Source organism: Populus alba, chromosome 13 (genome assembly GCF_005239225.2).
Source record: "Populus alba chromosome 13, ASM523922v2, whole genome shotgun sequence".
Lineage (NCBI taxonomy): Eukaryota > Viridiplantae > Streptophyta > Magnoliopsida > Malpighiales > Salicaceae > Populus > Populus alba.
The window spans coordinates 15,927,805-15,942,732 of NC_133296.1; the positions used below are offsets into that span (position 1 = coordinate 15,927,805).

The following is a 14,928-nucleotide window of genomic DNA, read 5'->3' on the forward strand; positions in this document are numbered from 1 at the left end:
AATTCTACTGGGTCGGTATTAATATTGTCATCAATAATTCATTGATCCACCAATAATTGATATAACAATTCCCTGTTCCAGGTCAAAGAAGTAATGTTTAATGGATTGATTTTCTATTATGATAATAAATTGATGAAATTATAATATTTTTTAATGCATTAAACCGAGTTTTATCCTTATGGTAATGTATTTAATCATAGAAACAAAGTAAAAATTGAAACTAGATTTTTTTTTTAACATGAATATCCGGATTAATTTATGCGTACCTTGACTAATTCTATGAGCTATAAAATTAACAATCATGTAAGCTTTCAGATGTCATTATAATAACAATCATAGGGCTTGAATTTGAGATCATAAGAGAAGCAAACTTCTTGATTCTAATTTTTTATCACTGAACCACCTATTAGATGGTTGACACCCGAGTTTTATTTAAATGAGTGGGCACAATCAATAAGCTGTGGATAGTTTAAATTTATTATGGAGAATATATCTTTATAATTGGGATACCGATACGAAGAATGTATTACTCAAAATTATTGGGAATATATTTAAATATAGAAAAAGATGAAAATTAAACATAATTTAAATGAGTTGGCATAAGCAATAAGCTGTGCAGAACTTAAATTAATTGCATGCTGCTTAATTAAGAAAGCGAGTTGTGCTAGAAAAGTATATTAAAAACCATTGTTTTAAAGTTAATTCATAACCTATTAATCCAGAATCTAAACCCAGATTTTAAATGAAAAAAAAAAATTCTACTTGATTCAATTAAAAATCCAGGTTAATCTAATTACTTAGTCAAAACCTTGCCCTCAATTTATTGAACATTAATTCTTTTGAAAAAAATTGATAAAAAAAAATTATTATAATTTTAAATTTTTTGATTTTCAAAACTCATGACTCAAATCTTAATCTAGATTGACTCTGAATAATATTTTTAAACTATAATTAAAACAATCATTGAACCATATATAGTAGTGCATTGGAGGATTCAGACAAGCAGTAAATTGCATGCATCATCAAGTGATTTCCAGAATTTATCAACCTATGGTGGGCTCTTCTTCTTGTTAAATAAAAGTTAAAAACATTAGGGTTTAGTTTAATTTGTAAAAACTTTACAAGTCAATATGGGCCGAGAGTTAAGTTTGGGCTCTACACCAACAAAAAAAAGAGGCCCAAGCCTTCATAATCCCAAAACAACCCCAATAATACCTTTCCATAACCTTCCTTGTCTTGAACACAACACAGAAACCTCAAAAAACCCAAAACCTCACCAAGACAGAACAGAAGCAAAATCCCAAAAACACAGAAATGTTGAGGTTTCTTGCAAGATCCTCACTGAAAAACCCTAAATGGAATCCAAAACCCATCATTGCTATCCCTCAATCACCACTTCACAATCACTTCTCTTCAAAATCAGGCAAATCATCAGCTCCAAAAGGAAGCAACAACAAAGCCGACAATCAAAAACCCAAAAAGAACCCAAAAAGATCTGGCCTTGATGATTCAAAAACTGCTGCACCTGACACCAAAGAGACTACTGATGAAAGAGTGCTTCGTGCTCGCCTTCTTGCTCAAGACGAGAAGAACCCTTCACTTAATGCTGGTCCTAATGGGAGACCTTTGTTTACTAATATTAATTCTCTCTCTCGACTCTCACGCAAAGACACTTGTTCTTACTTCAAATTCGGGTATTGTTTTAGCTGTTAATGTCTTTAGTTAAGTAAATATTGTGGCTTTTTATGTGTTTTTGAATTGGGTTTTTAATAATGTTACTGAATTGGGTTTCTTTTAATGTAGCTGAATTGGGTTCATTTTAATGTAACTTCTAATCGGTTTTTTGTTTTTGTTTTGTTGAATGTGATAGATATGTAAAAATGGAGTCATTATGTGTGTTTATTAGGCTGAATTAGGATTTTGTTTTTGTGTTTTGGGATTTGAAGAGAGAAGGAGCTGAACCAGATGTTGCCAGAGGGATTGCCAATGGGGATGGTTAAGGAGTTTGAGGAATCAATGAGGAGTGCTTTGCTTGTTAGACAAAGTTTTCTGGATCTTCGTGATAATTTTAGACGCATTGTTGATCCTCCTTTGCTCTCTTCTGATGGTAAAGGTATGGTTTTTTGTTACTATAGTTATAATGTTTTGGGTTTGATAAGCCATTGGTAGAATGATATCATTAGTATTTGCTCAATTTTGCATATGTTTAAAGCTAATTGGAGATAGTTTTGATTTTTTAGTGATGTGGGCAATTCTAGTTCTTAGTAACGCGATGTCTTCCCATAAAAAACAACGTCCTGACCCCGGGTCAGTGTGTGTATTATTGAAAATGTTGAGTAGGGCTTCAATGAGTACTCCTATCCCTTATGATTTGACGTGTACAAGTAGGTGTGTGGTTAGGTAATTATCTGTAAAGTTGCAAATAGATAGCTGCTTTTGTTGTGTATTGATAAGATAAATGGTGTGAGAGGTCTGTGATTGCTGTAAGTTGATGAATTTCTTTTTACAGGTCTGAAAGTTAGAAAGCAAATTGTATTAGATGGTCCTGCTAACTGCGGGAAGAGTATCACGCTTGCAATGCTTGTTCATTGGGCGCGTGAAGAAGGTTGGCTGGTGTTTTATGTTCCCAGAGGACGGGAGTGGACTCATGGTGGATATTTCTATAAAAACCCAATTACTGGTCTTTGGGATACACCTATTCAGGCAGAAAATGCTCTCAAGGTAAGGATTTTTAACATTTATTTTATCAAATGAATGTGATTGAAGAAGTATGCACGGTATGATCTGCTGAACTGCTATTATCTTTGGTAACAAATTGATGATATCATGACATTAGTTTTTGCTTGGAAAATGTAAGAAAAACAGGCAGGTCCATATCTTCTTCGTATTGTTTGCAGTTTATATAATTGAGTTCCAAAAATCAGTGATTGGCAATCCAAGGTTACTCAAGAAGCATGTTTAGGTCCAATCCCCCCGCCTAAAACAGAAAGATAATCCATGATTCTGATTCTCTTTTCTACAAATGATTCTTCAGAATGTGCGAATGTTCTTGCTGTTAACTTTTCTGTTGTTTTCTTCTCCATTTGTCTTGCTATGCTCAATGTACTGAAAATTTTGTATTTTTCATACTGTTTATTTCTTTACAGGATTTTGTAAAATACAATGAATCTCTCTTGAAGCAATTGCCATGCCATATATTTGATCCTGTTCCACTTGGAGAGGGTGCTGGGATTGGATTGTTAAAAGGAGTTGATTCAGTTCCAGTGCCTGAAAGCTCGACTTTGTATGACCTGGTTCAAATAGGAATCAAGCAAACACATGCAGCTGTTGGGGTAGTGCTTCGCTTGAGGAAAGAGTTATCACTTGTGAAGGATATTCCTGTCCTCTTTGCTATTGATCAAGTGAGACAGATTCTAGAATCAAATTCCCACATAATTTCATTTAGTTCTTTAAATGAACTAAGTTTAAGAATGCCACCAGATTCATTCCATAGTTATTGATGTATCTATTTTTAATTGTTGCTATCATTTTTTCTCCAGTATAATAACTGGTTTACGTTCAGCGAGTATGAGGAACCAGCAACTATGCGCTCATGTAGACCAGTACATGCTAGAGAACTTGCAATGGTCAGTATCAAATGCTCATCTTTGTCAAGTCTTTGATTGGCCAGTATCAAATGCTCATCTTTTCCGTGTTAAGCTCTTCCTGGAAAATTTTACTGTTTACAATGCTCTTTGATTGGTCAGTATCAAATGCACATCTTTGTCAAATCCTAAAATTATTCTAATCTCTTTGGGTTGAAATGAGCACATGTATGTTGTGGATGTACCCTTGAAGAGAACTCATAGTCTTAGGATGTTGATCATCCTTTTCCATGCAATGAGGATTTGGTCCTTGAGATTTAATTTTCTTCCACCGTGGACATCTTGCACATACTTTTCTTATTCTTCTGGATAGTTAATTTATTGGAATCAAGGACTGCTGGTTGGAGTTCATTGAAGGTCACTCCATAACATTCTACTTCTCTTGCAGGTAAATGCTTTTAGGTCTATGATGCATAATAGCATGATGGTGGGTGCCTTTTCTCATTCAACAGCAGTTGGAAAGTTGCGCAAGGATTTGCCAGATGTCCCTTTAGATGCTCGTGTTAATTTACCACGATATGGTTTGGATGAAGCAGCTGCTGTTTGCCATTACTACCTTAGGTATGTAGAGGAATGCATATGATTGCCGGGTTGACTATATCAGTGATGAAGCACACTTTCATTCATCTGGCTGGATTCTTATAGATAATGCAGAACTTGCCAAATACTTTGTCCTTGATGCAGTTCTGACTTGGTTTTATTTGTTAAATTTGGCAGGCAAAGATTATTGCCTCGAGAAGCATTCTCAGAGGAGAGCTGGAAGAAGATATATTATTTGTCAAATGGAAATGGAGCAGAAATGAGAGTGCTACTTCCTTTAATGCAGTGAACCATTGAAGATGCTCTCCTTGGACAAATTTAAACAGAGTTTGGCACAATTGCCGTTCAATCTTGTGGTCTCTGGTTTCCGAGCCGCATGGTACTTTCTGCATCCTAAAAGTGAGATTAGCAAAATACAGTTCCCTGCGTTTTGAATCCTTTATGTGATGACAGTAGTTAGAGTCGCAAAGTGAGAATTTGGCAATTTTTGCCACAATATTGACTTGCTTGGTTCAGACAACTCTTGTAGCTCAAGCATGTACGGATCAGTTACACATTTTGTAGTTCTGATTGATTGTAGAAGATTGATTTCTTGTGATAACTGCTAATAGTTCTCATTTTCCAAGCCAAAATTTTATGGCCCTTTCTTCTAGATTTTAGTTTAATGATGGTTGCAAGTTTATATCGCTTCTTGATGGTATGCAACCAGTTGGAAAGTTGCGTAAGTTTATATCACCATTATGACCTTTTGACCAAGTGGACTCAGTCGCCAGTTGATCTGGTTTTTTAGCCCAGGTTATACGTTGGAATTGAGACTTGAGAGTTGCGCACACACGCAAAGAAATAACATATGCATTCCCGTGAGTATGGAACGATGTACAATGTAAATTCTCAGTGGACTCGGTCGCCAGTTGATCTGTTTTTTTAGCCCAGGTTATACGTTGGAATTGAGACTTGAGAGTTGCGCGCACACGCAAAGAAATAACATATGCATTCCCGTGAGTATGGAACGATGTACAACGTAAATTCTCAGTTCAATTGTTACTGTCCATATAAGAAAATTATAATCAAAGATACTATCAAGCAATGACATACAGATCCAGGAAATATGGTTAACAGAAATTTACTCCGCCGGGCATAAATCTGGCGAAACTTGTATATGAGGCTGGTCTGCATCAAATCAAACGTGATATTAGAATCCCGAGATCAACTTCCCAGTTGGAAAAAAAGGAAGGAACTTCCAACACGAGATTAAGCTGAATTAAGGCCATAATCCATAGCTGGTGAGCTTTATGTCGACCATAACCAGAAGGAAACCATTTTAACAGGATTAAACAATGATTGCATTCATAAATAGTTGGAAAACCGATGGAATGTAATCAGTTCAATGTAGATGAAAAATGCAGAATTAAGTTTTCTTGCCAACGTTTGAAGTGGGCGAAGAACAAAGCTAGAAAAGGAAGACAGCACAAAACAATCTGAGTTTTTTGCAACTATCTCTTACAGCAATTGTTGATAATGTTCATTTCACTCATCGGGCAATTCATTGATTATACCTGCGCTACAATGGAATCGCCTTGATAGATCGTGCATGATCTTTGGAAGGGGAAACTTTTCACCTTAAAGTCAGGTTTTGACTCTCAAGAAACCTCTCCGACGAGAGAGACCTCTAGCTCACTTCTTGCAAGCTTTTTCACAGTCCTTTTCACTCTGAAGATCAAGTTCTTGTCCCTATTATCACCACCCTTGAAACCTTGCCACTAACCTTTCTGCAACCAAGAAATAAATCAAGTTGCTTCTCACAGCTCATGGAAGAATAAGCACACAGAATCTGCAACCAATGACATGAAGCAATAACCTCATCATCTTATATCAAAAGGAGAGACAGAAAAACAAACTTGAGATCTATTGAAAGGATCAGGTTATAACTTAGTCTCTTCGATTCTTGCTGATAATTATATTATTAAGGAGTGAGCAGCTGTTTTTTCAGGTTTCATGGTTATGAAATCAAACTGGAAACAATAATTCTTTTTTTTGAAAGAGTTTTACAATTGGAAATCTTAAGAAAAAACCAACGTTCATATGTATTTTGAACATGAAGGACTAATTTACAAGTGTATTTCAAATCTAAGGACAAAACAATGATTAATTTGTAAAACCATGACACTAGAGATGTGGCTAGTGCATCGGCTGGCCCTGTCTCCTTGTTAATTTTATGGCCAGCCAATTGTTGGACCACATCGGCTCAACATCCTCGAACAACCATATCTACACAAAAAACAGACCGGAATACATTGATCGGAGATGGTGGTTCTGTATTTAATTTCCGGCCCGACAGCGATCTTCACATGTAAAAGTAATTTAGTTGAAACAAATGAAGAACAGTTGTTGTCTTAATATCTTTGTACGAAGATTTATTTGCGATTCTATTTTAACAATCTCAGAGAAGAATTTTGACGGCCCCTTGAAACCAGCAGGAATTAATAAGCTGGAAGTATTTGTTAGCTGTCTAACTCAATGTCATCGTTGAGAATAATTGAATGTCGGACTTATTAATATATGGGCAACTTTTACAATAATTCAATATTTCCATTTAATAAAAAAAATTAAAATAAATAAAATATATTTGTCAATTATATTTCAAGATATATTGACCCACTTAATAAAATACCTCAAATATATATAAAATAAAGATTGCTCAAGAGTTTTCTTATCATTCACACATAAAAAATAATAGAAAAATTATTTCTTAAATATTTTATTTATAATTTTCACGAGGTCAAAGATTTTTCCACTGATTTGTGCACATGAAATATCCCTTCTTCCTCGGCATCGATCTATTATCCGTCGAGTTCAAGTTCTTGGCTTTTGTACATAGCGTTGCTTCTACTATAGGAAATTAAATATCAATTAATTCACAGTGTGGCCCTGATTTGTCTCTCAGTTGAATTGCCTCAGATAGAGGGAATCGATACGTTATCGCTCCCGTGTATACACAGGACAGGCATCCTTTTCTTCCACGTCAGGATTTTTCCACCATTGGCTTGGACTTGTGCATGGGCATAGGAATGCATGTTACTTAGTCAAGTAAAATATTATTGGTTGTGAGTTTTTCACTGTAGTCCATCTATGATAAAATATGTTTAGGGTTGACATAAAACACACACACACACACACACACATATATCATTTAATAAATAATTTATAAATTTTTATTTAGTAAATAATAAGTAGATTATGAATATCCAAAATGTCAACACAACATTGAAGCCTTGTACTGTTTGTGTGTAGATGTTAACTCTCTCATCCGAATAAATGCCTCGGCTTTTCTTACAGTTTCCTGGTAATGTAAACTGATAGCTCCATTAATGAACTCGTTTACTAATGGCAAAGCTACCACTGGGGCCTGATGATGATGATGATGATGATATATATATATATATATATATATATATTTTACAGTCCTCTGTGTATAACTCTCCATATCCTTTTAATTACCCCTCCCGTGCCTCCCTTTAAACAAGAAAATCAGCATACAGTATGGGCTGCTGAAGATATATATGATCATGAACTGATCGGTGCCGACTGCATTTTGTTTGCTGCAGGATCTTGTTGACTTTTGTCGCTGCCTCTGTGTCCCTGCATTCAAGTATGGTACTGTATCTATTACCTATGCAGGAAAACATCAACATAATTGTTTCCCTCATGGCCACCCAGAGGTACTATTAGTTGAAACTGGAATTGTGGGACGCCACGAGAATGGAGGAAAGGGGATTCTTACACGTTTTTGGAGGTGAGATTTTGTTGTGGAGTTTTTTTTTTTTTTTGAAATAAATGTTTTTTGAGTGATTTTTGATTATTTAGTTTAAAATTTTTATTTTTTCTGTTTAGTGTTCTTAGATTTTTTCTCTTTTTTTTTAGATATTAATCTTCCTTTTCAATATGTTAGACTCTTCTAAGTTTTTCTGTTTTTTTTTTAAATAACTCTTTTTATTCAATATTATTAGTGTTGTTTAGTTTCTTTTATATATAAAAGATTATAATAATTTTTAAGCACATAGTTGTACAAATTAAAAAAATCAAATGTTTTATGCATCTCTTTATTATAGTTATTGTGTTTTTAGGTTTTAAGAATTTTAATTTATAACAAACTCAGTTTTTCTTGGTCGAATTTTATTCTTAATTTCTGAGTTCGTCAAATTTGAGTCATAATCTCATGACAAGTTATTGTCTAGAGCCATCCTGGCAGGCTCGTAAACTCAGTATGTAAGCATGCATCAGAGGTGCGTCTAAAAGGGCTGTAGTAATTTGCTATGATTCATGAATCTTCTTCATTCAAGGCATTAAATTAAGAAAATGAAGCTTGTCACAATCATTGTCAGTGACCTCTCTCCAGTAGGATACTTCTAGCAGGTTCTTTATCTTGAGGCTATCATCCTGCCATGGATGCCCCCCTTGGATTAATTTATTAAACTCCTGGTTAACTTTAACCAATTTCTGGCTTGCAAGTTATTTGCTTCTCTTTTGTTGATGTCAATAGTTTTTCTTGATTGTTTCCGGGTACCTTGGATGCACAATTAGTGATGCCAATATGACATAATTGATGACGCGTTGTTTATTTAAAGTATTTTGTGATTGGTATTCTCTTTATGTTGTTTTCAAACGTAATTTACATTTAAAATTATATCAAATTTTTTTTAATATCAATTACATTAAAATTATTATAAAACATCAATTTAGTATTTTTTTTTCCAAACAAAATACTTCTAAAACACAACTAGAAGCATGGGCTAAGGCACACTCAAAATAATTATTAAACCTAGTTAAATTCATGAACCGAGTCGCGTGTGACTATGATCATCGAATATATCATCGTCTTAATAGTTTAAATAAAAACAATCTTCTTGTTTTTTTTATATATTAATTCATGTTTTTACCGATCATCTGAGTTTCATTTGAACCCATTAGATCAACCAATTCACATTGTGTTAGTTCTTATATGGTTTGGTTGAAAACTCACGCTAGACAAAAAGCTAGCTAGGTTAAGAAATTTCAAGATTTACTTGTTTTTCCAGGTTTAATAGTGTCAAAGAACCAATATCAACCCAATAACTTAAGTTATTAGATGAGGTCCTAATATATAATTTATATTAAAACTTTTTGAACTTAAAACTTGTACATGTTTATACTACCTTGTGTTTAATTTTTATCAAATAAATAAAGATGGTGAGACTCGAACTCATGACCGCTTGATCATCAAAACTTTGATATCATGTTAAAAAATAAATTTTAACCCAATAATTTAAACTATTAGATGAGATCACAAGGTATAATTTATATTATTTTTCTAACAAATGGTTTTGCTAAAATATTGTGACCCTTTTAATGCCTTTTTGTTTTATTTGTTTTTAAAAATTGTTACGATGGACTAATTTATTATTATAACATGATCTCGATAAAATTGTTTGTAGATTGAAGGGACTTAATTATAATTTTTGTTATATAAAAAAAATAAATCCTACCACATGTGGTGTGTGTACATATGGCGTAAACATAATAGATGAACCTTTATTAGGGTAAATTTATGTCATACATTGGAGCATGGATTCTTTTTAAAAAAAGAAAAGAAAAGGAAAGGAAAGGAAAGAACCTCCACTTGTTATGGACCCAATATTCTGCGGCAAAAATCAGAATTCCATGACCCCACACGCTATCAGCCTCCCATCATCTTCAATTTCAGGCCGTTTGTAATACGTTTCGAATGGGAGTTTTTTTAAAAATTGATTTTTTAAAATTAATTATTTTTCTATGTTTTTATATCATTTTAATATATTAATATTAAAAATATTTTTTTTTTAAAATTAATATGGTAAAAATCAGGATTCAAAACCTCATTATCAACCTCCTACCATCAGCTATAGAAAAACTCTTGATCATACAATGGAGTGTGTTGGTAAAAGGTAAATTTCAACATCAAGCTATCATTATTTTGGCTTAAGGAATTTTGTGGAAGGATTTAGATGGCTAGAAATCAATAGATATCTTGTGTACACAGGCCTGGACTTGTTCAGAGAACTGGGAGGGATCATAATAAATTAGAGAAATAAGTAATAATCCTTCTAAGATAATGTGTTGTCATTTTTTTCTAGCTTAATTACACAAGTTTTGATTCAGGCTTTCATGCTTTACCCTTCTCTTCTGTATTTCAGATTATATATATTCTCTCGATGATTATATAAAAAAAAACTCAATTGATGGGGTTTATATTTTTCTTATCAGCAAAAAACTACCATTTTCTCTTCAAGAGATTTCAAAAAACAAGCTGAAGCTCCCAACCATTGAATTACTCTAGATCAAGAACACGAGGAGCAATGATAATGGAGGAGAAGGTGTATTGTTGATTCAGTAAATCTGCTGCAGAAATGACATCTTATTACATCTATACATTGATGAGATTAATTTCTTCGGGCTAGAAATTTCCTTGCACAAAGTCATTTTTTCATCAACCAGTACAATGTTTTTGTCTTCGGGGAAGCCATGCTCGTCCATATATTAGCTTTCCGACCCGTTGTTGTCGCCTAGAAATAATCATATCTAGCTTGAAACTTCAATTTCTTACAGGGTGTGTATGTTGTCGGGGTGTGTGTTTGTGTGAATCACAATTGTTGTAACCATTTTTTAGGGTACACTTGTGTCATAAATTGGAGCATGGACTGTTTCAAACGAGGAAAGAAAGACTCTAAAGTTGTTATGGGAACCCCACACCTTCAGCCTCATATCATCTTCCAGGACGTGACATTTTCTGTAAAGTTAACACTAAAGCAAAATTAATATTTGCCGCTGTGCTCACCTATCCTCTCCAGCTATATGCATCGCTGACACAGAAAATATCATTAATGGATAATAATGTGGTTGATGAAAACCCACATATTATATGCACAGCCACAAATAATTAAAACCCTTTCTTCACTGCTAACATTTCAAAGCAAAATCCTTCTCACTCGTTTTCAAGTCGGCATTTAAGTGTTTATTTGGTAAAGCTGTGTTTGATGTTTTTTAAAAATATTATTTTAAATTTTTTATTTTTAATATGAGCAAAGTAATTAAAATCATCAAAAAAATATTTAAAATATATGCATGCTTTTGCAAATTCATATTGAGTTGTCGTTAAACTCATTTTATTTATGGGTTGTTACTTACTTATCTATCAATCTATCTTTTATTTTTGTATTAAATATGATGATATTAATTATAATTTTGTTTGTGATAAAGTTGCTATAAAAATTATTCAATTTCGTTTTATTTTTTTTAAGAATCAACTTGTATGTTGTCACAAAATCTCTCTCCACTTTCTTTTTTACTGCTTTTCAGGCTTAAACTTCAAGCGAAATCTCCACCCTAGTTTAAGGAGGTATATTATAGTGTCGTAAACATTGTCATATTATTCTCAATTAATATATCAATAAAAAATCTAAAAAATCAACATCCACCAACATTATGGTATAAATATCATATTGATAAAATGATAAAAAAAAACAACCTTCAACATACAATTTTTTGATGACTTTCTGATATTTTTCAAAGAAAACATGTAACTTACATGTGAGATTAAATGATTAAATTGTGCTGATTGCAACATAAAAAAGTGCAATTCAAATCATTTTATAGTTGAAGGACTAAAGTAAGGAAAAAAAAAATATCCAAGAAGGTCTATCAAAGTGGCCTCAAAACTTAAGAGGTGTTTGTACGGTTTAGCTCAGCTTAGCCGTATTTTACAAAACTCACACTCCTATAAATGACCTCTTTCGAAGCATTTTAACTTTGAACCTCTAACTACCATGGCTTCAAAAACCCTTCAATGGCTAAGCCTTGTGGGTATCATATGGCTTCAGTCTGTAAATGGAACAAACAGCAACTTCCCTGCATACTCCTCCCAACTCAAACAACTCCTCTCTATGTCTCAAGTTCAGCTAAACAACCTTGCCTTTGCCTCCGATGCCGGAAAACTATTTGGTTTCTTTTCTGGCATTGCTGCTCTTTATCTTCCTCTATGGCTAGTCCTCTTGATTGGCTCAACTCTTGGTTTGGCTGGTTATGGTTTGCAATATCTCTTCATAACAAATCAAATTTCCTCTCTTTCTTATGCCCATATTTTCTTGCTCACTGTTTTGGCAGGAAATAGTATCTGTTGGATCAACACAGTTTGCTATGTTGTTACCATCCAGAACTTCCCTTCTGATCGCCAAGTTGCTGTAGGATTAACCACTAGCTATCAAGGATTAAGTGCTAAAATCTACACAGTACTTGTTGACGCCTTCACCTTTTCTCCTGTTAAAAGAGCTAAAGCCTATCTTCTTCTTAACTCTTTATCACCTTTACTAGTTAGTGTGGTGGCTGCACCATTTGTTAGAGATGTTAATGTTGGAACTAGCACGAACATGAAGGTTGGGTTCGTAGTCATGTTTGTGATAACAATAGCCACAGGAGTCTATGCTGTTGCCAGCAGTTTGGGATCCGTGTCAAGTAGGTTACCTCCATTATGCAATGCCATTGGTATCTTAGTGTTCCTGTTAGCCCCCCTTGCGATTCCAATGGCAGAGAAGATGAAAGAAAAGTTCTTAAATGGAGAGATGAAGGTGTATATAGAGGAGAATGTAATTGGTGATCATGTTGAGAGAATAGAGAGTGGGATAAAAGTGGAAGATGATCATTCAAGGGAGGGTGAGGCGGGTGTGAAGGAGGAAATTGGGGTGATGTTGATGTTACAAAGAGTTAATTTTTGGTTGTATTTCTTTGTATATTTGTCTGGTGCGACACTCGGGCTAGTTTATCTCAATAACTTGGGACAAATAGCTGAGTCTCGTGGGTGCTCAGGGACTTCTTCTCTAGTTTCTTTGTCTTCCTCATTTGGGTTCTTTGGCCGACTCGTCCCATCTCTCCTGGACTTCTTTTTGTCAAAGTAAATTCAATCTCTGTCGACCTTGAGTCCTTTTTTGTATTACTTTGTCAAATTCTGCAACTCACTAAGATCAAAAGGCATGGGATTTTTAGAAAATGCTTTCTACTATGTTTTTCAATAAACATGATTAGAGCATTCCAGGATAAAAGAGATAAATACAGAAAAAGAACACTGTAGAGGGCACCTGCTACTGTTGGTAGTTGTGTGCTGACCATAAAATTTGGGCAAAAGAAAAGCATTTTCTGCCTGTGCTTTTCCAAAATCATAAAGGGATTTTGACATTTGCATTTATGATTTACCTAAATTTTATAGATTTATTCAATTCTATATCCCTCTCCCTTTGGTGCATGCAAATGAACCAACAATCTCCATCTGTTGAGATAGTAGTTCAGGAAATTAAAGGCTCGATTTCAATTTCTTTTCAGGAGCAGGTACATGGTATCAAGACCAGCTTGTATAGGAGTATTGATGGCCCCAATGGCAGGAGCTTTCTTCCTCCTCCTCAACACCGCAAATATCTCCCTCTATATCAGCACCGCCGTCATAGGTGTTTGTACTGGGGCAATCACTTCCATTTCTGTGTCAACAACGACGGAGCTTTTTGGCACTAAGAATTTCAGTGTCAACCATAATGTTGTGGTTGCCAATATCCCTATAGGCTCCTTCCTTTTTGGCTACTCTGCAGCACTTCTTTACCGCAGGGAAGGTAACGAAGATGGCAAATGCTTGGGGATGGAATGCTATAGGAACACTTTTATTGTATGGGGATCACTCTGTCTTTTTGGCACTTTCCTAGCTTTAGTCCTACATGCTCGCATGAGAAAATTCCACTCTCATACATAGATTAACAAGAAAACGAAACTTACTATAGGAATTGAGTTCATGTGGATCAAAAGTATCATTGAGAATTCATCCATGACTTACTGTAGCCATGCTTCTTGTAAACATAGATTAACAAGAAAATGAAACTCACTATAGCCATGCTTCTTGTAGTGTGATTGATTTGATCTATATGAACTAAACCGTACTAAATGACAAGTTCTCTTGTGAGTGGTCCAAGTTAAATGGTATTCTGGTGGAGGTGACAAGAAGTATTTTTAAAAAAATATATATTTTTTTTTTTTTAAATTAATATATTTTTGATGTTTTTAAATTATTTTGATGTGTTAATTTTAAAAAATAAAAAAACTATTAATATATTTTTTCTGAATAAAAAATATTTTAAAAAAACAACTATAACTATATTTTTAAATATACTAGTAGGAGCACATGTACTATGAGAATTTATCATGACTTACTAATAGAAATATATTCATGTACAATTACATACCCTTGATTCAAACTACCAACAAAGCAAATTAATGGCTTGATGATTTCTGTCATTTGATTTTTCTTTTATCTTTTCGTAAATAATATTAAGATATTTGCAAGTAGTAATGAGTTTTAATAACTGATTTTTTATTACTTGAAAAAGGATATTTTAAGAGGACATTTGAGATTGTGATGTAGTAGAATCTGAAAGGGGTTAGCCTAGTGGTAAAGGAAAAGGTATGCTCCTTCTTAGATTCAGGATTTAAATCTCACTGGCTATATTTTCTTGGGGCCATACCCCTTGCTATAAAAAATAAGTGATTTATCCTGTTCTTGTGTGGGAAACTGGTACAAAAACCCGGGAATTCAATAGAGATGAGTGCAAGTTCGTCCAAGAATATCTTGTTATAAAAAAAAATTTAAATAGCTTTCTGCTCAAGAATATATTAAATTAATTTTTCTTAGATTTTTTTA

The 14,928-nt window shown here is 33.9% G+C and overlaps 2 protein-coding genes and 1 long non-coding RNA gene across 4 annotated transcripts; 2 read left to right on the forward strand and 1 right to left on the reverse strand.

Annotated features, from left to right (window-relative positions):
• The first annotated feature begins 1,220 nt into the window (after positions 1 to 1,220).
• Positions 1,221 to 4,785, forward strand: LOC118039484 (uncharacterized). 2 transcript variants are annotated; one of them, XM_035046190.2, is made up of 7 exons: positions 1,221 to 1,694; positions 1,947 to 2,113; positions 2,510 to 2,721; positions 3,147 to 3,401; positions 3,540 to 3,626; positions 4,033 to 4,205; positions 4,362 to 4,785. In XM_035046190.2, the coding sequence occupies exons 1-7, from the start codon at positions 1,315 to 1,317 to the stop codon at positions 4,471 to 4,473; spliced, it is 1,386 nt and encodes a 461-aa protein (XP_034902081.1). In that variant the 5' UTR covers positions 1,221 to 1,314; the 3' UTR covers positions 4,474 to 4,785. The 2 variants fall into 2 exon arrangements, with proteins under 2 accessions (XP_034902081.1, XP_073259886.1); XM_073403785.1 differs by having other exon boundaries at positions 1,557 to 1,694; positions 1,871 to 2,113.
• A 353-nt stretch (positions 4,786 to 5,138) lies between these two features.
• LOC140954392 (uncharacterized) lies at positions 5,139 to 6,690 on the reverse strand. Its single transcript, XR_012167593.1, has 2 exons — positions 5,741 to 6,690; positions 5,139 to 5,354 (listed from the first exon to the last, which is right to left on the reverse strand). It is a non-coding gene; the product is annotated as an uncharacterized lncRNA (long non-coding RNA).
• Positions 6,691 to 11,990: 5,300 nt separating this feature from the next.
• Positions 11,991 to 14,175, forward strand: LOC118039508 (protein NUCLEAR FUSION DEFECTIVE 4). The gene is made up of 2 exons (XM_035046212.2): positions 11,991 to 13,143; positions 13,569 to 14,175. The coding sequence occupies exons 1-2, from the start codon at positions 12,023 to 12,025 to the stop codon at positions 13,984 to 13,986; spliced, it is 1,539 nt and encodes a 512-aa protein (XP_034902103.1). The 5' UTR covers positions 11,991 to 12,022; the 3' UTR covers positions 13,987 to 14,175.
• Positions 14,176 to 14,928: the final 753 nt, after the last annotated feature.

Coding starts and splice junctions, on each gene's coding strand:
- LOC118039484 (XM_035046190.2), top strand. CDS start 1,315: ATGTTGAGGTTTCTTGCAAGATCCTCACTGAAAAACCCTAAATGGAAT. Junction 1,695..1,946: donor TGTTCTTACTTCAAATTCGG/GTATTGTTTTAG, acceptor TGGGATTTGAAG/AGAGAAGGAGCTGAACCAGA. Junction 2,114..2,509: donor GCTCTCTTCTGATGGTAAAG/GTATGGTTTTTT, acceptor TTCTTTTTACAG/GTCTGAAAGTTAGAAAGCAA.
- LOC118039508 (XM_035046212.2), top strand. CDS start 12,023: ATGGCTTCAAAAACCCTTCAATGGCTAAGCCTTGTGGGTATCATATGG. Junction 13,144..13,568: donor CTGGACTTCTTTTTGTCAAA/GTAAATTCAATC, acceptor ATTTCTTTTCAG/GAGCAGGTACATGGTATCAA.